Source organism: Netta rufina (assembly GCF_964035555.1).
Source record: "Netta rufina genome assembly, chromosome: 14".
In the NCBI taxonomy this organism is placed as follows: Eukaryota; Metazoa; Chordata; class Aves; order Anseriformes; family Anatidae; genus Netta; species Netta rufina.
This window is the reverse complement of record NC_140137.1, coordinates 12,390,834-12,414,662: the sequence shown is the minus strand read 5'-3', so window position 1 is coordinate 12,414,662 and position 23,829 is coordinate 12,390,834. Positions and strand designations below refer to the sequence as shown.

The 23,829-nt window shown below is 38.3% G+C and overlaps 1 protein-coding gene across 2 annotated transcripts in view; it reads right to left on the bottom strand.

Annotated features, from left to right (window-relative positions):
* Window positions 1-23,829, bottom strand: part of EBF1 (EBF transcription factor 1) — a gene marked incomplete at its 5' end in the record, with an annotated part of 270,516 nt that overhangs the window by 43,917 nt on the left and 202,770 nt on the right. For both annotated transcript variants that reach the window (XM_084295004.1, XM_084295005.1), the window contains one exon: window positions 19,611-19,737. In XM_084295004.1, coding sequence (XP_084151130.1) covers window positions 19,611-19,737 — 127 coding nt within the window. The remainder of the gene's footprint in view (window positions 1-19,610; window positions 19,738-23,829) is intronic.

Genomic DNA, 23,829 nt, shown 5'->3' with positions numbered 1-23,829 from the left:
ACTTGTAAGGACACCTCAGCTCACCAAGGAGGACACAGGGACAGAGACAGGAAGGAATGGCTTCCCGTGCTGTCCCCCAGCTTTGCACATTTAAAAGGAGCTACCTCTTTTTTGGCCCAAGATGCAATTTTCTACAGCGCAAAGCAGCCACCGAGGCTATCAGAAACTGGCTCCACGCACTGAAGAAATTGCCAAAATATGAAAGATGTGTTCAGTTCAATGCTTTGGACTTCCAAACAAAATGCTTTCATTTTGCACTGAAAAGACAATGTTGATGCACTTGTATCACCAGGCTGGCAGAACCTGGGGACAGCTAGGGGGTATGGACCACACCTTTGATGCTAATCCAGAAAGGAGAATCCTACCAGTGGAGCTTATTACTTCATTGCTATTGATTTTTACGTCCTGTGTGGTCTCTAACCGAGCACATGACACACGTTCAGTGGCAAAGGTAATTATCCAAAATGAATCTAAGTGTAGATGATTGATTAAAAATTGAGACTGAAAATGTACTGTGTCAAATTAAACCCTAATATGCTAGCATAATTATTTGTCTTAAAAAATGAAAGATTTGTTTGTTGTGGATTTTTTGTTTGTTTGTTTTGTTTTGTTTAATTTTACTTAAAACAGGTCTAACAGCCTTCTCTTAATGGAAGCCACAGAAAAATGTTGTGTATACATGTGTGTGTACAAATGCTTATGTGGCCAAAAATGTGTTATCTGCATCTCTTAGCACATAATTCCAATAACACAAAATAACACAGTAATATCCTATATATGCATGTGTACAGTGGCTCAGAAAGAAGACAATCCTTCCTCTGACCTGTAGCAAGTGGTAGATTACCAATGGAGCAGATGCATCCTAGCCTGAGATAGATAAAACTGAGAAAGACACAGCAATGTTATACTTAGATGTGGACTTGCAAACTGGTAGATGCTTTTTTTCTGAGCAGCAAAGGAAAATATAATGTCACATTTTTCTGCCAAACTTTGTCACACAGAACAAAAGTGAATGAGCAAGAAAAAAGAGGCAACAAATTCCCAAGGGTTCTCCTGCTCAATTCAAGGCGACCCAGACCTGTCATTCCCCTTCGTTCCCTTTCCTTCTGCAGTCTGCCCACACCAGCAGTGTGACAGACAGAGAGCCCTTCAAAAACTACTGTTTTGTTAGTTTGTCACAAGTATAAAATAAAACATGTAATGAAAGACATAAAAAAGGAAAACAAATATATCATCTCCTGTTCCCCTAGAACAAAACTGGACCAAAAAAAATTTTTTTTTTCAACATTCAAATATTCAGAAATGAAATGAGTGAAAGGGGAGAGATGGGACTAATCCAGCTCTGTTCTAAAGCTTGTTGTACTGTGACATACCATAATATTCCACAGGCAACATTCATCTTACTTCAGCTAATCATGTATGATGGACACCGACCCACCAAAGGCTGGTGCAAGTATCGGATGGCAGAATTCAGTTTCAAGTACTCTCAAAAAATTATTCAAGTTTGACTTTTATTACTTATAACTGCTAAGCATACAAAACATTATTTATTATTGGTTAGCCTCTTCAATCCCACTGGATTAAAGAACACATTACATGATTGGGTCAGATTTTTTTTAAAGCATTAAAACCTCAGTATTTCAATCAGATTATAACTGTGGTGCCTCTAAATTTCAGGGCATTACCCCAGTGTAGATATAGCAGTCAAGATGTTGATGTAATTTTCAATAGCAAAAGTGAAATAACCTCTCAGCAATATTTTTTGCCTTACGATCAGAGCTCTTTCCAGATTATTTGACATCATACATCCCCTGTAATTTACAGCAGTCCTGCATTGGGTCTCGATTTTGGAGTTGGGGAACAAACAGCCATAAAGCCATAAAATTTAGTTACTTATGCCTACCCACTTAGAAATTCTCAGTAGGCACCAAATGAACTCTAAAAGTTCAAAAAGACTCAAAAAAAAAAAAAAAAAAAAAAAAAGACTCAAAGACTCAAAAAAAAAGACTCAAAGACTCAAAAAAAAAGACTCAAAGACTCAAAAAGACTCTAAATATAATTCAAGTTCTGACTGTAACTAACAGAGTCAAAATCACACTGAAAGTCTGAGAGAGAAAAAAAAAAAAAAAAAAGCAAAGCAAAAAAAAAGTCTTTCTGCAGTAGGAAGACAAGATACTTTGCTGTTATGGATCTACAGTTTGCAGCATCTGGTAAGTGGTCAGTAGTAACTTCAGCCAATATACAGACCCTGTTATTATTCATGTTTTAGCTGGCTAACGATGTGAACAATCACAAGGAACAAGATTCAAAGTTCTGTTACTCTGTGTTTGCTGGACAATGTTAAAAAAGTCACCTACTAGGAACAATTTTTCAGTAGCAAACTGCATAGGAAAGGAGCTGAGAATCAAGGATTTCCTCCCATTCCAAAGCAAATCAAATTTTCTAACTTCACCTTAAACCAATGAGTACAGATAAGTATCCACCCAACATTGTATTAGCACCTTCAAGTAGAATTTATCTCGTTTGAGGTTTTTAAGTGTATTTACACTCTTAATTTGAAATCTTTGGAAACATGTAACAGCCCAGAAAATTGACATTTAGAGACCATCACTAATTTCATGTTAAAATAACAGGATCTATGACAGAAAATCAGTATTCTTCAATCTGCAGTGTACAAACTCTCAAGATCCCAGATATTCTGCAAGCGCTTCTTGGTGGTCCATGAAAGGGAATCAAGAGAGTCTATTGTCAGCAAGCTTAAATCTACTGAACAATTAATTGCTCAAGGGTTTGAATTTCCACTGGAAAATATTTAGGTGTCCACAACTCTGAAAAATGTTGAAAAGACACTGCAATAAATGGTTTGTTAGCACAAGCTCTCCTCCCGCTGGAAGCTTTGCTACATACATTGAGGCACCAGTTTGGAAAGCTGTGGATATTTTCTGCTGAATGGGGCCCTTGGAGAGGAAATATTTGATTTACTTCAGAGTTCTCATTTCCTTGAATTGCAAATAAAGTGTAATTTGATTAAATGTAAATGAATCCTACAATACTTTTGGTGGCTTGTCTGAAACAATTGATTGTAATGGGCATCCATCATTTGGCTTGATTTTAATTCAGAGACAAAAAAGGCAAAATGAGGAAACTAAAGCAAGTGGCACTAACATTCTAGAGCTGGAGCAGTTGAGATTTCTGGTGCTGGACTGTCATTTCCATTGTTCTCAGCGAGCAAGCAATATAGAGGAGGGAAATGCAATAGCAAAAGGAAAAGAATTATGTGAAACATAAGTAGGAATAGATCTAGAGGAAAAATAAGCTTTTTGACAATGAATTATGTTTGATTAGCTTAAAAAGCACAGATTGTTAAATTTATTGTAACACTGATATTCTAAAATGAATAAGTAAATAAGATAGATATTGTTCTGTGTTTCTCAGTTATAAACAGAAGCTTCACCCTTTTTTTTTTTTTTTTTAATAGATCACCCAATTCTTTTTTTTCATCAATATAATGTCCAAATTTCCAAGCGTACAATGCTGGTTTCAGCAGTTCTTGTGGCCTGAAATAATAAAAGAGAAGTGAAATTTCTAATGACACAGGCTTGATAAACTTTTGGTATCACTCTCTTCAAAAGTGGAACTACTTCAACCACAGAGATAATTATAGATGACCAGATTGTAACTGCTTTATTGCTCCTTTTTCCTCATAATTTTTCATTTTGGAAAGTCAAGTGAAAAACGTGGTTTCAATTTCCAACAAATTGCACACAATTTGTTTTTAACAAGAAAATAGAAAGAGATGGTATGGTCTTTGAAGTAAATTACAGAGATGAGTTTGTTTCTTTGTTTTTCAGCATCATCAGAATAACAAAATACAAAATGCTGAAAAGATGACTGTGAAAAAAAGGCAACTGTACTAAGGAAAGCAGCACGTAATTCTTTATCTAAATATCCTCTGAGCAATTTAACAAGGTAATGCAATTGCTCCAGCCTTTTTCCCTCTGTTTTACCAGACTGGAGCTTAAAAGAAATCAAGCTGCATACACGTGTTACAGGAAATCTTCTAATAAGAAAATGCTGTGTACATAACTATCTTGCTCTCTCAGAAGGTAACAGCAATTGCCAAAGTGCTGTGCAAAGCATCCCTATTCAGACCATATTAAAAAGGCCTGCATAAATACTTACATGGAACTAACAAAACAAGGGGAAAAATCTAAGCCAATAGAAGACAGAGCCAGTATTTGTTTTGCCCAAGAGGTATGTAGGACTCAAATTAGTGCATGGTTTTACCTACTTTACCCATACCTATAATTACAATACATATATTAGGATCCTAAATCAAATTAAAGGCTACCGAGCTTTCCTTTAGCAACAATGGTCCAATAGAGGTTTTAGAGGAGTTGGAAGATGCCCTGGGGCAGGTAACAGCAGCATAAAGCAGACATTCAGAGGGAATCCTGCCAGTGCTGCCAGCACAGGAGCAAGCAGGCTGAGCTCAGGACATACAGGTAGACAACCCAGGTTCAACCAAGCCCATCAATCAGCAAGGCTATGAAATGGGTCAGTGGAGATTAAAATACAAGATGGGAAGTCCAGCAAACATTTGAAGTCAGGCAGTCAAGACTAATTGTAAGGACTGTGGGTACTGTAATTCTTAGTATAATCCCTAGGAATTTTGCAAAGCTTGACATTTAAATTCCTAATTTAATAGGGCTCTTAAGTGACCTGAAGAGTTTCTTCAGCTTTCACTGTGTTATTTAGCTGCTTCTGTGTTAATATGTTCTTGAGACTTAAAGGGTAATAATTGATTAATATTGCTTTTAACCGTAATAATACTGAAAATCACTCAATGATTTACACAAGTATGAAAACTTTATCAGTTTTCTTTATAATGTTGAAAAGTGTGCAGAACTTTTGAAAAGACATAGTAAACAAAATAGACCTATTTTTAACAAATTTTAGTGCAAAAATTTTTTGTTCTGAAAGAACATGTGAAAAAGTCAATTTTCCTTGAAAAAAAATAAAAAAGTAGTACTTCGAAAAAAAAAAAAAAAAGGAAAGAAAAAGAAACAACCGTCCATAAAAATTCAATTTACCAAATTTGAGAAGTCTAGAGGGATAAAAGTTATTAGGGAATTACTGCAGAAATCTGAGAAAATAACTGTGATGAATTTCATGCAGCTTCAGACTTTATTACACAAATCCCTAGGAAATTTTTTCATTAGAAAACTTCCATTGGCCGATAACAGTGCAAATCTCAAACTGTTTTCTAAAAAAATATGTGTGCAGCCGCGAAACTGCATAACTGCTCTACTGACACCCTTTGTCATATTCATTTCCTGTGTTAGCCATAATATGCAGTTTCTGTCTGTCCTACAGCTGTAATCAGTACAGAGAGAAAAAAATACCCACACAAGTATTGCCTTGGTTTAAATGGATGCTGCACTACAAACACCTTGACCCTCAAAAAAATAATTCTTTCAGTGGGTAGAAACATGTGGTCCTACTTCTTTCCAGAGGCTGGTGCTCAGTAAGAGCATGTCTTCAGATTGCAATTGTCCCTTCCTGACTGCAAATGCAAAGAGTTTAAGAGAAGAGGGTTTTCTTCACCCCGCATGTCCCCGCAGAGCCAGAACGCACACCTCAGTCATTTATCATCATGCCATCACAACCTGCCAGCTTGACAATGATTTTTCCCCCGGGGTTTCTAGACTAGAAATGTTATTTAGGTTACAAAAACAATTGCATGTTTTCTCCTTCCTGAGGCAGCGTAGACCTGTAAGCATGCAAATGAAAGGACTGAAAGCCTCCCAGGGCTGCAGCCACTGCTCACTCCTCAGCACTCTCACTCCCTGCCCAGGGATATATACGCTGATGGAGGAAGAAGTTGTGCCCAAGCACGTGGTGCATGGTGAGATGTTATGACCACCGTAACCTGTGCTTGCTTTGGTATCGATGGTTCAACAGTCTTACTGCGTGATCTTACATAAAGCAATTTTCTTCAGCCTCCAAATCAGCTATAAATTATTTTCCTCCTTTCATTTTTCCTCCCCTTCCCCCATTGTTCGATCAGAACTGTCCATTTCACTCCTCCACCTCCTCATGGATTAAAGGGGAAAAAAGGACAAAACTTGCAAACCCAAGCACATTTGTCTTCAGAAGTGCTAGAATGCTGCCCCGTTCCAGGACTGAACTATTTTTTTTTTTTTTTTTTACTTTGCACAATTTCTTATTATTTTACATAGGTAAATATTACCTGTGCTCATTATAAAATTCTTGCTGCTAATATATTTTTGCCAACCAATCAAATATAATAGCTTTGCAGATATCAGCAGATAAACAGAAATGCAATGTTGCATGATGGAGTTTAATGCTGTGGAAATGTTGGGGCATTTGTTCTAAAATTCCACTGGCCTTTGCTGACCTTTTTTGAATCTTTGCTTATTGCCACAGTAAGGAAGCACTACAATATGATTAGGAACTTTTATACGTAGATCCTGAAAATCAATATTTAAGTAGATATTTCCTCAATTACATTATTTCTGATTACATGCAATCAAAAAATACAGTGTAGGGGTCCCAATTATACAGAGCATAGGAAATATATGTGATACAGAAAATAGATCAAAAGCCACACTATGGGATTGTTGTAAGATAAGCGGAACATGGTAGGACAATGTCTGCACATTGTTACAGCAGGATACTGTGACATTAAGATGTTATAGGTTTGTGGTTATTTGGGGGGGGGGGGGGGGGGTTCCTCTCTTTCCCTGCTGGCAATCCTGGTTCCGTGGGACTTGTGTAAGAAGGCAATAGTGTCTGTGAAATAATGAGCAGGGGAATGCAGTGCTGTTCTTCCACTGCAATGTTAGGTGCGATGTTGCACACTAAAGGACCAGATCAATACTTCCAGCAGCAAGCCGTTCAATACCTCTGAATTATTGCTTCATTTTTCTTCTTATTATAGATGAGTTGTGTTATTATTTTCCCCAAATCGATATTTTACAACCTTTTTTATCCGTTTCTCCATAAATTTTGTGATTACTTTAAACTGGGAATTCCGGTACACTAAATAAGATGCAGTATCTGAGAGGTAGTGAATGTACCAACACGATTTTTTACTCAAGACACTGCTTAAAGGCAGATCCTAATCAATAGCTAAGTAGGAAAATTTTTACGTAAGAAAGTTGGAAGCAGCGCCACTCTTACAAAATCAAAATTCATATTCCTAGAAAATACTAGCTACAAAAGTACACTATTTTAGAAACAGGGGGGAAAGAGAGGTCTGATAGGCACATTGCGTGGGAAATTTAATTCCAAACAAACATGCTTTTTACGTTCCCTCAGCTAAAGGGCAACCATAATTCACTAAAATTGTTTCTTACAAAGCAGATAATCCTGTGCACCTTAGAGTGATTTAATTAGCTTCCGTAGCTGTCTCCTGCTAAGTGTTTAAAGCATCTGCAAATCAAATCATGTTAACTCATCTGCTGCACCACTTTCTTTGTTCTATGCATAGGACCTTCCTAATAGCATTAATAGAAGCATGAGTTTCCCTGGAGAGGGGAGTAGCAAAGTGAGTTAATTACATAGTTATTGTAAAATTGTGTACATTAGTCCATAGAACATGCAGGCTAAGTATTACGGTGCTGCACGGAAAGTAATGATAATTTTGGGTGATCCCAAGGACCGCAATTTTGTAATACAAAAGGATAATGCAGATTCCCACTGAAGTCAGAGGAATTCTGCTGAACTCCAGTGCTCAGTGTGCCTGGCCTGCCACTCACGGACTGTAGCACAGGATTCTGGCTGTTCCCCATGTAACAGCTGCAATTTCTACACTCACATTTACTGCAGAATTATAAGACAAAACAGTGGGAGGTAGAGTAATCTACATTCAATGTGTTATAACACTTTAAAAATTTTTAAAGGGAAAAAAAACATCCCTGGGATTTTACGCTATAAATTGTGTGGATTTCTGTTCATATCTATATGTTCTAATTATGCATACCATCTCAGACATCTCAAAAAGCAGGTCCAGCAGCTCCTTTGGACATGGGCATCAGTACTCCACTGCGGCAAATAATTCATAACAAATCATTCCTTCTCAGTAACTGTCCAGAGACATTTTTCTCTAGTGAACTAGTTAGCTGTATTTGTCAAAGAGTTTTTCTAATCAACCTTAGCCTTACAGATAGAGCATTAAGGAGTTGATTGTTACACAATTCCAATTTAAATTCTCCATTTATAGCCTAAGCTCAGGGAGGGCATTACCTCACCTGTGTGTTTGTTGGTTTTGAGTCATAAATATTTTCTGTTTCCTAATAACCGACAGTAAGTTTTACATCCCTTTTTTCCAGACATACGCAAAGTTCACTTTCCATAATACACTCTGAGTTTTTCTTAAAACGAACTGCCTCAGCTAACTCACTTGTTCAAAGATTCACAGGGAGCAAAACACTACAGGGAAACTGGAGGAAAATCATTGCCAAAAACCAAATGAATATTCACAGTCCTCAAAAATACCCCTATTTCCCAGCTCTAATCAGCATGAACATCTGTGGGGAAAAAAAAAAAAAAAAAAAAAAAAGTCTGAAGGGGGAAATTGGAGAGGGGAGGGGGTAATTTCCATCCTTTCCCTTAGGCCCCAATTTAAAGCAGGTTCATCTGTCTGTTTAACAGAACTTGCGAGCAATGCAAGGATGAACAGTTTTGGTGAAGAAACGATGCACAGACTGGCCTTGTTTTTGGGAAATCTGAACTAAGTTTTTCATTCCAGAACAAAAGATACTTAGCACAGATTCTTGTTTCTGTCCCTGACCTGCCAGACTTGTATCTGGTACTGACAGCCCCTCTATCAATAACAGAGCCTGAACTGACAAAACTACCACGGGAAAATACAACTTAAGGTAAATAGGTGAGGCGTGTTTCACTCTCTTCCTTTTAAATAAATGGCATGCACATTTCAATGCAAGATTTAAGGGAACCAAAAGTACAGCAAAATTAAAAACAGGCAGAGAAAATATTACTGTTTTTCAATATGAGGGCTACTTGAAGACTTATTTTTAGGAACAGCAATGTAACTGTTATTTCTAGTTGCTGTGCACAACATGCCTGTGAACTTTGGGGAGAATTTTTTTTGGAGTGGCGAAACTAGTCAGAGATGTACCTTTCAAAAAAAATATTTCCCTTGCAGACGTGACCTTTCAACATGTATTCATGCTTATTTCTAACAGTAAAAACTCACCTTTTATTTTCACAAATACAAGCTTGCTGCTAGGACTGCCTGAGCATAAAAATTATATGTCTTTATTTGACACTTTTTAGCTCTCTACAGAAAGCACCCCATAGAAAGCTAGGAATGGGATATAATTGAGGGGGGAGTAGAGAATAAACACATGTATTTCAGAAAGCAACATGGGATTATAATACCTGGGGCAGCAGTCACATTCCTACACAGCACCTAGCACGTGGGGTCATGGAGGGAGCAAATCTTCTCATCCAAGTGAATGTTTGAGCACTTGTTTAGAGCCCATCTATAGTCTGACAGCAGAGAGAAGAGTTTCCTGATGGAGATTCACACAGTGCTAAAATGGTGTCTGAGACAGACAGGGGTTTGTCCCCCAGAGCTCCCAAGGGAAGGTAGATTTCTAACTCTTTATGCAGATGATGTAAAAGAGGACCTCATCATGTTGAAAAGGGACAAAGATCACCACAGAATATGTCACGGTCTTAAAAAGTGACAGCAAATTGCATAACTGGTAATAGACATCACAGGTTCCCCTCTGCAATTTTCACTGATTTAAAATTGAGAGGTTGATGCCACTTTCTGTTTTAACTAACAAGTATTTTCACTAGACGACTGTTACAACATCTTAATTTCCATGTGCACTTTGTTCCACGAGGACTCAAAAAATACCATTATTTGTTGGTTTTGTGGGTTTTCTCTCTGCTTTTTTTAATTAACCCTCTGTCTGCTGGGAATGGGGTTTCCTCTTGTTAACCACCAATGCTAACACCTGGTGCTACGCAAGAGCAGTTCAAGTCTGCAACTTGATTCAAAATGTTAACCACAATTTATGCCAACAGGAAAAAGGTGAAAAATTACATTCAGGACGGAGGGGAGAGGAGAGAAAGCAAAGAAGATAATGAAAGATGAGGTAACAGTGAGTATGGCCATGCAAATACTTTAGTGTAGACTATGCTGTAGCTCTACAAGGGTAGCTGTCCAAATCCAGGCTCTTTAATGCAATACCTAACAGATGTTTCACGCTTATTTCCTTGAGGTATAAACTGTTATGAGCTGTCTTATACTTAGTAGTAAGTACAAAACAAGTTCACGCAGAATACCTGATGCACTGCAAAACCACAGAGCAATTTAGATCATGCTACCATGTTTGTGCAGTAAGACACTAAATAACTTCTGTCCTACCTTGTGGAATAAAAGATCTGCATGGGCTTGGTTGGCAGGATGGTTTTATACTTCTATAGTAACTGTAGAACTCAGAGCAAACCAACAGCAAAAAAACTTTCAGTGAAGATTATATAGTTATACATAGACTTCAAACAATGGAACTTGAGATTTTTTGAAGGGGAAAGGGATGGAAGAAAAAAAAAATGCAATAGAGAAGACAGCACTAACTCTACCATGTTCTTCTTTAGCATGAGCAGTAACTGGGTGATGATTGATGTCTGCCAGAAGGCTCTAGGGAAAGTTTGTTAAGATTGTTGAAACTTCCGTGCAGTTTAAATCTTTAACAAAATTGTATTTTATGTAAGACATTAGTCAACCATTATCATGAAATAAACATAAACTATTGCCAAATGTATCAGATCATTTAAAACACCTTGTTTACAATTCACTTCCTTTCTGAGTTGTTTTTTTTTTTTCTCTGTCGGCTCCTGTGGTGCCAGCAATACAACATCTCTCCAGATACCAGTGCCTACGAGGGCATGTCTGCACTGCAGACTGCAATGTTACACACAGAAGTATTCAAGCTGACTTTAAGTAAAGTAAAAATGGACATTACAACCTGTACCAGGAAGGAACTCTGCAGTATTTTTGGCAGGGCTGAGAAGCTGTCAGGATTGAGCCTAGTCATTCCGGGACAAAACTGTTTCAGCATCTCTATCCAGACACCATGGCAGACCACATAACTTATGCACTTGATATCTTCATAACTAAGCAGAAGAGCCTGTGTGAGTTCTTGCAAGATAGCAGAAAAGTACAAAGAACTTCACACTCCATGCAATAAATTGGTCTTGCATCCACTGAGATGAAAGGCTGCAAGTACAAGATTTTCCTTTTATCTGTATATTAACAAAAAAGCCAGAATCTGTAGACATGGGCTGTATTGGGGCACATCCACTCTGTAGTCACTGCTGTCAGCAAGATTTAACCAGGCTAGATAAGCATTACTGGCCGGGTAGGGATGCTAGTACAAAGCTCAAAGCAAGCAAGGCTGCCCAATTCCTGCCTCTGGGGAACAACAGTTCCACACCACACTGCCACAGTCAGCTGTACAGCATTCACCGGTGTAAGAAAACGCCTAAGTAAAACGAGCCCCCACTAGCAAGCACCTCAAAGGATTAAGCACAGTTTAAAGGGGGCTGTTTCGCAGGCAGCGCTGTGGAAGAGTGTGCCGCAGGTGGTCGTGCACTAAATTCACATTCTGACGTCTTCCCCAGAGCCAGCATGCTGTGCGCTCAGGCACCTCTGACAACCTGGCCCACAGTTTCGCCATTTCTCAACAACACACAATAAATCCTGCACATGGTTCCAGGCAGAAATCAAAAACTGCTGCACCCCATGAGAAGCGCAGGAAGGATGAGATAGGTGAATATATACCCACAAGATTGCCAAAATTCCCAGTTAAGTCTGCAAAACATTTCAGTGGCAATGCAGAGCCGAGGACCTGGCTTTTTGGTCTACCAAGAGATACTGCCTTGTCCCCCTTTTCAGGGCATGGGATCAAAACACATTAAAGTAACTACAGTAGTCACCGCTGCTATTATTAGCTGCCCATTTCTGTGGCATTTGTCTAATCTGAATATCCATACATTAAGAAACAAGACAGTGAAGCCATGTGTAGAAAAAGAACACAATTGAGGCTTTTTAGAAATTCATCTCATCTCTCTGTTTTATTGGCCATTTTTTTTCAAGTGGGAATAATATCTTATCAACTGACACGAGCTAAAAGGAGAATAAAAAAAGATTAACAATTTTAGCATGGAATAAGAGAGTTTTGAAGCAAAGGCATGAAAATTTAAAGGTTTTGGTGTGGGGATAAAGAAAAGAATTTACAAGGCTTATTTTTGTGAACCCAGAGGGTTAATTTATCATGGAATAAGTCTGGAACTTGAAAAGCAAAACATGGTTTATTGGCTTTGAAGGTCAGATAACTACGTTATATCATATTCAATAGGTTAAGGTTCCAAGGGTCTACAGGGTTGCATGACAATTGCAGGAATCCTTATAAAGTCTAGTTTATACCTTTATCGTTAATAGCTTTCTAATCCTTTACCACAAATTTATAGTTTAGAAATGGCAACACATCTTAAAGATTAAAGGTATGTGACAAACAGTTCATGTCCTTTAATAATCAAATCACATAGCTTAGATTGGGGGCTTATCAGGCTTTTTCCTACTCTATGGTTTCATAGGTAGAGAATACTTTATATCCCTATTACATGAATGATGAATGGGACCATTGGTTATGGGCTGTTATTTGCTTGGCTGTAGTCAATATGTTTTCTTTGGACAGGGACTTCAGTGATTTATTTCTCTTTTGGCCTTATCACTTATTAACTCAGGGCAGACAGAAAAAGCCAAGGTTGTGAATAAGGACTAGTGCCCATTTAGACTTCTAATATCAGAGAAAATATTCTTTTTAATGATCCAGCTACCCTTTGCTCTGTAGACTCTGATTGCACTTCCCTCTAACTAGAAAATAAAGGTCATATTTCTTGGAAAGTGTATACATAAAATATGCAAAATAATATGTTTCCTTCTCAGCCAGCTTTATTCTGACGGTTGCTGTAATTGCTTCCATTTTGCAGCTGTCCTACAGGTACACTGCACACTTTTAGTGATTGTTTCTTGCAGTGTGTTATGGTGCTGCCAGTGTTTGTGAAATACTAAAGATATAAGGGTTCTGTGTTCCTATTAGCATACAAAAGGGATTTTCCAGTCTACCTCTGCCGCCTCCTCACTGTCTGATAACACCCTTTTCCCCGCAATCAATTCTGATTCCTCCCAGCTTCCATTCCTGAATTGCTGCAAACCAAACCAACAACCCTTCCTAATAATATTCCTAATATTCAACCCTGATGACTGTCCACACTTTGCTGTGCAAGTCCTAACAAACACCAAAACAACTACCTTTGTAATGAAAACCAACCCCACCACTAAATAACAAAGATTCCTATATTATTTCATATAGGAGAGCTTGCCCCAAAACAGTTGCAACCATTTATTAGCTTATTTGCACTAAAAATTTCCAGAGAGTCCAGGCAGGCAAGCTATTAACACTGACTCAGCAGAGTCGCTAAGTTAATGGACTGGATCTCAGAAAGGGCCAGGTTTAAGCTTAAACTCAAATAGATTTCCTAAACAAAACTTCTTTTTTCCAGGGAAGGTAACACCCAAGACCAGACCACTTGGCATGGGTGCGCCATTCCCTCCCATGTTTTCCTATCTGTATTTTACCTGCATGATGCTATGAGGAAAGACAAGACACCAGCTCTTATTTTAAACTTCATACATTGATTTGAATTGAGGGATTTTATTCTGTTCTTCTATAGCACATGGTGGCTGACTAACTTTTAGACATCTGAAACTTTTCATTCTGCCACACCTATAAATATTTACTAGTGAAAGGCAGATAAAAACTGCTGTTAAGACCAAATGGCACTCATTTGCTAGATAGCAGATCTCGAAGTTGGTAACTCTTCTGGAGAAGTGATGTGCTCTATATTTCATTTCAGATTAATGATCATCATATATTTGAGGGTGAATAATTTTATAAACACATAAGATAAAACACAAGACAGCATCTGAGATGCTGTCTTTATTTTATTTTATATTATTTTTATTGTTCTGTTGATGGTGTCCTTCTCTCCTCATTTATACTAATCAGCTATTTCAGTGTTCATGTTTTAATAATAAACACATATGAATAGGCCATTGTAAAACTAATGAGCTTGTGTAATACTGATGTTGAGAATAACTGTCACTAGGTTTTAACATTTCTCAGGAACTAGCAGATATACAGCTATGGCCAAGGTTAGCTGGTATAAGGGTCAAGCTCTAGCCCAGAGGGATCAAGCAAGGCTCCAGAGGGGCTACAGAAATCTCTTGACAGCCAGTCTGTCTCTTATCACTTTTTTTTTTTTTCCCTTTGGTTCTACAAACTCCAGAACTCTCCATTCTGAAATCTGATTGCTTAATTGATTATGTATCTTTTCAACCTTGCACAGTCATTGTTGCCTTCTTGAAAGCAGAAATCATTCTTTGCAAAGGGATCACTGAAGTTTACCGGGCTGGAAACTTTAGGGATAAGTGGTTCCAATTCTGAGCAGAGCTGTGAATAAGACTTACATCTCTGCTTCTACAGCCACAGACTGAAATTTCAAATGGCAATGAGTAGTTTTTAGTCTCTTACTCTTGGAGGTATTTGACTTAAGAAATGAGAAGGGAATGATTCTCATTAACAATTGCCCCTACACTTCTGTAAATTAAATCATTTAAAGAGACAAAAGTAAACTTGAAGCTACCTAAAACTGAGGATCTTGAAAATATCACTCAAATCATCTGTGATCTGCAAGGCTCTTCCTGTTTGTACACAGATGCAACTGTTTTTGGAAGTAAGTAAAGGGTGAAATGAGGATGGAGCAGGGATTTTTCCACATGAGGCTGTTTCTTCTTTGTAGCAACTAGGGGAGTGACAAGTTCTCTGAGAAGCCCTATGACATTTCAGAGAAAGATGCAGTTTCCCAGAAATTCTGCAAAGACCCTGACCTTCACAATGCTAGCGTTTCTACACCACTCTATACACAATGGTCCAAAAGTATAATGCAAGCATGACCAGCCTTCCCAGTGCTCCACTCTGACCTACTCTGCCTTCATCACAATTACTGCAGTTGGACTAAATGATCTTCCCTTCCTACTGAACTATTCTGTTCTGTTCTGGAGGATCAGCACTCAGCATCTGGGTTAGTCACATTGCACAGAAAGCCCTGTTTGATAGAGACCATGCTGACCCTACATCCCCCTGATTAGAGTCATACCATATCCCAGAGTTTATAAGAAACCCCAAAGGAACTGCAGGGAGACGTGACTGTCTCTCTAGATATGCTGTCAGCATGCAAATGGTTTAGCCCACAGCCTCCCTGTAAGACTAATATACAAAGGAAAATGGTCCCTAAATTCCAACTGGTGTCCAAGCACATGACCAATTTTCAATAATAATAATAATAATAATAAAAAGTGTTTGTAGGTAGTACACAGACAAGAATCTGAATTAACCCCACGTCCATAACTTTGTTACTAAGTTATGAACTTCTGGCTGCCATATAATCCTCTGCTCTGGTTTTGGAACCAAAGCACAAAACCTTACACAATGCAGGTGGTAGAAGCATAATGCATTTTTTGGACATTCCATACATCCTTTCCAATACATGGTGAGATAATGCTCCTTTCACATACACCCATACATTCCACTCAAATCTCATCATCTAGTAACACCATTCATAGTAAAATTCAGCTGTGAAAATCATGCTGTCCATAATGTATTTTTTATTTAATTTGTGCTTTAAAATGAATAAATAATAATTTAAAAAAAAATAATAATAATAATGATAGAAAGAAAAAAAAAGCTCAAAGGCCTGACTAGGTACCACAGATTTGTGTCAATTCTTATCCCTTATTTAATTCAACCATATACGCCCTGAGTCACCTTGGCAAAAGGGATTTGTATACATAATGGCTTCTTAGTTTCACTGCTCCTAAAATACTGGTAGTGACACATACCTGATTCATAAGTTGTGATGTGAAGCCAAATTCATTCAGTGCTCTTCAGTACCTGAAGAGATTTATGGATGAAGGGTGCCACAGAAAAACACTGACCAGCATGATGCTTCACTGGTTTGTGTACTTCTTTCTGCAGTATGAACTTCCAATACAATTCCAACGTGAACATACATATAATACGTGTTCATACTTTTGTATTTCTAGTAACATTCTCTAAGGAATGTCAAAGATCAAAATTTAAGAAATAATTGCTCTGTAAGTGCATGCTATTAGCTTGCTTTGCAAATGGGAAAAAAAAAAAAAAAAAAAAAAAAAAAAAAAAAAAAAAAAAAAAAAAAAAAAAAGCTATGCTTCCTTGTAAGCACAGGGTTGACACTGGTTTATTTCTTTCAAAAAAATATTTGAAAAAGCCAGGATTTCTCTGTATATATGTGACCTTGATTCCTAGATGGCACATGGACTACTTAGAGATCATGTTACTAAGTTATTTGCAGTTAAAGGGGAAGAAAAAGGCTAAAATTAATGGGTCACTGGGTATTTTCTTCTGAGAACTTAAGTACTTAACAGTAAGAAAAAAACAGTTTACAGCCAGGTGGCTTGAGGGGATATTTTGTTGAACACTGATTAAAAATAATTTCTTCTAAATGAGACCTGACCACAAAATGGGACCATTAACGAGCAGGGACATTCTCACCAGAAAGGAAACTACGCTTGATCGACTCCTGCACCGCCCACAAACCCCAGGTCTTTTTCTCTCTCTTTCTCTCACACACTCTCTCTCTTTTTTTTTCTCTCTTTTTTCTCTTTTCCCTTTTTTTCCTTTCCCATTTTCTTGTTCCTAATAGCAGGGTAAATAAGCAGCAAGTGATGCTGAAATGTTTTCGGCCAAAAACAGAGGCCAAACTCCTCTGAGAAAACATTTGGCCTCTGTGGTTTTGTAATATGTTCCAGAACACTGAGTTCACTGAAGAACATTGTGAAAAACTCCCATCGGCTGGAGTGATGCTGGGGAATGTTACTGTATCCCAACTTCCAATTGGTCCATTTCCTGCAGGCCTTGTTAAAAAAAAAAAAAAAGAAAAAAAAGAAAAAAAAAAAAAGAAAAAAAAAATAGTGCTATGTGGGAGTTAAAACAAGTTCTCATGGGAAAAATGAATGGCAAGAAATTCTAGCTTTAAAAGAAACAGCTAATCTGCTAGTTTGATTGTTCTTCAAAACTTACAATGAACCAATAATCCTAATTAAAAACACTTGGCCTAGTTCTCTAAAGCATCATAGCTTTTTCTATGCTTCGTTTGTACACACCATAGACTATTAGTTTTTTTCTAGTGCTCACTAACAAAGTGCTGACTTTGTTGGGATGGCTGAGCTAATTTCGTGAACTCAGTGTGAAACCTTAGCTAAACAAAATTGTGGTAATTTTCCTTAATTTGTAAAAGTGATTGGAGTGCAAACAAAATTTTCCTCTTGGGTCAATCCTATAATTTTCAATTAACTAAAACTAATCGGCAGGCATGTACTGAACCTGCATTTTGTTTAAAGGGCTGGAAGGCACTTCTGAAGGTCAGGATGCATTAATTGTTTTTATTTTACTTTCATTTAGTCCTTAAAAAAAAGACACATTTAAGTTCAGGCTGCCTGTGAAAGAACTGCAAAAAATGCAAATTGTATGAGGTATAATTTCAGTCACAATAGCATTTCTATATCTACCATAGCTCCATAAAAGCTGCATAAGTAAGAGAATTGTCCGTGGACTGGATCACCTTTGATTTTATCATTGTTGTTTAGTATTTCATAACTTTTGTTTATTGAATGAAAAATAATGTGTTTTAAACACTAATCTGAAAATGCATAGATGGAAACACTTTCCCTACTGGGACAACTTATTTCCACATTCAACCTTTTTTCCTAGAAAAGCTATTTAATAGTGATCTGAAAAGAAAATCAAAATGGGTCCAAGTCATTTGTACATTTAAATTGCATAAGAAAGTCCCCATAAATTTCTTTGAAAAGTTCAGGGGACTCTGCTTTCCTCCCTGCCTTCTTTGCAAACATGTTTGCTGTTTCACTGGCCCAAGATGCTGCCACCCCAGTGGCTCAACAACTAGCAGAAGGACAGCACAACTTATTGTACAAAGTCCAGAAGGGAAAGGATTCACAGTCAAACTGTCCAGAGCTCTGGCTGACACTTTGATGTGGTATACACTGCCAGTTTGCACCAGCTGGCAATTTGACCCTTTGCATTTTCTTGTTCTTTTGTTCCACCACATTCAAATCCTAAATAACTTTTTGATACGGTGCGTTATTGTTCAATATATGAATTTCCCACAGATTGCTGAAATCATAATGTTTACAATAAATACACATACTCCCCACCAATGCCTTCTGCTTAGTGAGCAAAGCGATATGTGAACACTTTAAGACCCAGCTTAAGGAAACCCAGTGCAAAATCCTAGCCAAATGAGCGGGTATTTGGAAGAAGACAACAAAACTTTATATGGCACCTTTATTCAACTTGCTCTGTGTTAAGGAAATCAAATGACAGCTTCTTTACCCAGCTGGAGCGCAGAAGTCCATCCCCTGACTCGGGTCCATGTTTGTACACTCACAGTAGGAGCAGTATATGTGCCCAGTGTTAATTCAGTGTGCCCCATAGCCACAGGCATTTATGTTGCATTCTTAAAGTTTTAGGGCCAAACAAGAATGAGGAAAGACATTGCATTGGATTGTGATGAAGCACAGTTCAGGCAAAGTTACAGAAGCAGTAGACCTGTCTGCACTATAGGTCAAACAACAAGCACATCCAAACCCAGACCAAGCCGTTAATTCTTGAAGCATGTATAACTTGCAAGGAATCAACAACACATGTTATTTTAAAAATGGTAGGCTGCTACTTGGTTCATCTCCCATTTCCTTATCGCTACTCAGAGTGGTTTAGCATTGACAGTACCTGTAACATCTTAGCAGTTTTGTTAATAACTCTTCAGGCCAGAGCTCTCTACTCAGTGGTCTCAGTGTGGATACCACCCCAAAACATTGCAAGTCACTATGTCTGCAGCATCAACTGGGGCAAAAGCTACTTGGCCTCCCTGGAAGGCAGAGACAAGTATGTTACAGTGAGATGGGAAGGCAAACAGGCTGCTGCTTTCAACACTTGCTGGGCCATGTCACTGTTACAACACAAGATGCAGGTATTTAGCAAGATGCTTCTGGGAAAGTAGGTTCATGATCACACCGGTGTGTCTGGCTCTTGATGCTTGCACGTTTCCTTGGTTCCTTTAGGGACAGGAGCATCTGTTTCTTTCCTTCCTCTACACCCCCAACCCTCAGGTAAAGAGCTGTCCTATTGGGAGGACAAACAAGTAAACAGAAGTCCCACATGGGTATGCTTTCAGATTCGTCTCAACACAGACCTCCATTTCAGAATCCAGCCTTATATTGGTATATTCAATGATGTGATCAGCCCCAAAAAAAATAATAAAACATGGTACAGCTTTTAACGATGAAAGCTGAAGCCCTAGCAAGTGTGATATATTGCCTGCCCTATTTCTTGATGTTATATCTAGCACTAAAGTATCCTTACCTGTGTAAATGAATCTTCCAGGTGTTCCCTTACAAAACTGCTTAGACTTGTAGGACAATGTGACTTCTACAACCCCTGGGATATGTCGGGGAGGCGTCTGTACACGGATGGCATGAGGAGTAATCAGCTAGAGGAAAACATTGAGAAGGGAAAAGAGAGAAGAAAAAAAAAAAAAAAGCACTATTAGATGCTGAATACTTCTTTAATAACACTTTCCTCTCAGATCACAGTAAACAAGCTTTGAAACATGTAATTAACCTGTCAATGTTTGAATACAATCTTGATGTAACCCACACAAAAGCCAGTGACTACAATATTTACAAGCATTCTCTTTCTCAGCCGTAACAACATTATTTCTGTTTTCATACATGGCAGGCACTCACTTCCTAGTACAAGCATCAGCCCTGGTTTAATGCAATAACTTTAGCTTACACCAGCAGGATGCCTATGTTTGCTCAAGTGAACATTGGGGTCATGACAGTGTCCAACAAATCTGATTGATAAATGATACGCAGTTACGTGTGTGAACACAGCCCTTCAGCTGAGATTCACTGCACTGTGCAAACCCAGGCAGGCTTTTAAACACACTGGTCCCCAGCTGACATCTGTATACTGAAAAAGCACCATGTGCTGCAGCTTTAATTAGAGACCCTTTCCTATTCATTTTGTGGAGGCATAACTGATTACTGCAGAAATGCTAAGTTTGGTTTCTAAAGGAAGCCGGGTTTTTCTTTGCAACTGATCAAAGTGCTCAAAATACATGTACCAAATATAAGCATTTACCCATCAGTTCCAGTTTGCCTCCACTGCAGTGACTGACATATATCTGAGAAATCACTTGCATGTGTAGATTTACACACGTAATAAACAGACATAACTTTCTTGCTAACTGGACTGGGGACCCTGATACTCAAGACAAAATGGATGGGGTGGGCCAGTGCTTTCCTTTCTGGTATCTATTAGGATTATGGACTGGATTTAAGTAGTGTTTATACTGGTTTCAAGTAGTTCTTGAAACTAATATTAGAGCCATTTAGGAGTTCACTAATTTATTGCAGATTAATTCAAATCTCTGATGTGTTCAGTAATTACAGAATTGACCTCCCCATCACTGAAATGTCCTCTTCTCACCCATTATGCTCACTTAGACAAGAACAGGAAAAAGAGGTACAGAGAAAAAGTGAAATGATTGTGTCCAGCAACCAAGTTATGGCTCTGGTATGTGGATAATCCTTCTGTAATTGACTATGGCACCCTAAAACACTACTAGAGAAGCAAACAGCCACGATCAAACTAACCTTGACAATGAGCAAAACCATAGCTACCCAAGCAGAGTCAGCTGCTCAGTGCTGTTGGTTGCCTACTTGATTACGGAATACAATTTCATAGAAAATACTGTTTGTTTGTTTGTTTTTTAAAGATGTTTTCCACTTTTTTTTTTTCTTTTTTTTTTTTTTTAACAGGAACCAAACATTTCAAAATCATGGTAAGGTCCTATCAAACAATCAGCCTTCTTAAGCACATCTTTGTTTAGGACACAGGACTATTTTATTAGGACTATCCTAATTTATACTACAAACTGCCAAGAAAGCTAAAATTCCCAAATAAAGCAGTTTGGGAAAAAAAAAAAAAAAAAAGAACAGAGGAGAGAGGAATGTCTGCCTGAGAGCCATCTGTGTTACTGCAGCAAATGGCATTCACAGTAGGAAATTCTCCATATTTAAAATAGGAAAATTAGTATTAGATCAAGTTGAAGATTAAAAACAAAACTACCAGCATCAAATACTCCAAACATTATTCAGATCCACACAAGTCATAAGGTCAGCCCCCAACTCATGCCATTTTAAAATGTTCATGTCAGGAACCAGTCTTCTAGTTTGTGAGCTCCAGAAAGCACGTATTCAGGCTCTGCTTTGAAATTACGTGATTTAGAAATGTATTTATTTTTAGAAGGACCCTGCTTTTTCTTTTTCTTTTTTCTAAATGACTAACAAACTTTTTTTTTTTTTTTTCTCAACAATCAAACAAACAAACACACACACACTTCCAAAATTCCTTTTAGTTAAATTGAGTTGCCTTAAAGTTGGGTCTGACCAAAGTTGTGAAGTCTAGGCTAATTCTCTGCATGCCCCCAATAGTCAGCAGAAGCAGAAAGCACTGCCGAATAATAATTTATTTCCCAGGCTTCAGACACCTCTCATGTTTGCGTAAGCTGCTCCCTGGAAGCATCTACCTTTCTCCAGTATGCTGGGATGACAAATTTAAACTAGATGCTTAACTGTAGGCAGCCAAGCACAATTGAGGTAAATCCCATCCTCAAGCAGTCCTAGTTAACTGGGTGAACTGGCAAGATGAGAAAAGTTTCATGCCATTTTTAGGGGAAAATACTTGTAAAAACAGCCAAGGATTTTAATACTGAAGTTTAACATGCTAGTCTTACTGCATCAGCATGTGCCTCATGCCCCTCACCCCCATTCTGGCATGAGCTCTACAGACAGCTTCTGGTTGTATCTTTGAATTTCCCAGCATTTACTGGTCTGTCACCACTTTAATGTTCTTTAAACATAATTTGTGGCATTTTCCAATACTCATCTTCCCTGGTTCCCAAGAAATGTCTGACCTATTTATGGTCCATTGTTAAAGAGAGCTGGGGAGAGTTAAGCAAGTTTCCTGGTTTGTTCTCCACAAACAGTTTGGTTTTCCTTTGTGCTCTGAAGTAAATAAGTTTAACTGTGTTTAAAACCACAAATATACAATACTGTCGCCCACACATTCCCAAAGGGTGAACATTATGTCTGAAGTCCTATGGTTTAGGATACTCGGTATATATTTTACTCCTCTCTCCTCTGGAACTGAAGCTTGGGAGATACAGTAGAAGAATGCATATTCCTCTTCCTTTAACTTTTTTCTCTTTGCCGTCTACCACTGCACCTGATACAGTGCTGAGCTAGAAGGATCTTTGCTCTGTGTCAATATTCAGTTCTCATGCCCACAGAAAGGAACTAGCTAACTTGGTTACCTACCAGTATTCCCCTATATTGTTGCCATCTCAAGAAATAGGTTTTAAGGGACAAAAAATGTCACTGCACTTTAAAATCTGCCCTCTGAACCCCACCTCTGGTCTTGACCTCTGGTTCCCCAGCAACGCCAGGATCTTCATTTTAGACTGGGACCAGCTCTCTGAATCACTGTGACTCTGTTTTGCAATTGGAGTGACTCAATGGATGCTGCATGGGCCTGGGTTCATGGCCAAATCTGCCCCTGACTCCTTACGACTCCAGGATTGTGGGATGTATTCCTGTCTACACTACTGACCCATGGCCTCACCTGGGGAACCCTCTCCACCTTTTCCTAGCACTCTTTCTCCTCTCATGCCGACAGACTATGCCTTCTTCAAAGCAGAATCTGTCCAGTATTTGCATGCAAAGCACCTGAGAAAGGTAAGATGTTAGCATCAAAATATATTAAAAATAAAGGCAACACTTCTGGAGGCCTCTAAGACCCAAACTGTTGAAGGTTCTGGGGAGCATTCTGGGGAAGCATCATTATATGATCTCCCAGTTGTTTTTTATGTATGTCTGCCATTTCCCACTACCAAACATAAGACACAGACCTAGATGAACCTCCATGTCTCACCCACTTAAGCTATTTTGATACTCCAACCTCACGTGAGAACACTTTGTGCATTAACAACTAACGTGCCAAGAAATAAGGATTTGTAAATATGGGTTACCTACATTTCTAAGCATATTTTTCAGATGTAAATCCTGAGCAAGTCATTAGCTTGTGATTTGGAGATGAACCTGCCAGCCAAAGTCCTAGATCCAACTTCCTTTTCCAGTATTTGATAAATTGAGATCTGGAGCTGGATAGAAAAGTAGCAACAGGACCCTTTTTACCAAGGGATTTTCAAGTGAATCAGTCTGGTATTTGGCAACTGCATTAGCTGTTTTATATAAACTCCTACTTGTCAGCCGGGGACATGCTGTGGATTGGATTAAACCTGAATTAGAGATATTCAGAATGGAGGGAGGTGCGTGTCCTTCAAAATCCAAAACACATTTAGCTTGAGTATGTACAACAAGCCTCTTTCTGTGGTTTGCTAATATATTCTAGACATTCTTGTGTGATACAGCATCATTTCACACACTGAAGAGTGCCAGGTTACTTTCTTTTTTTGAAAAGTGACATTTTACAAGAAGATGTCATTAATCTGAGT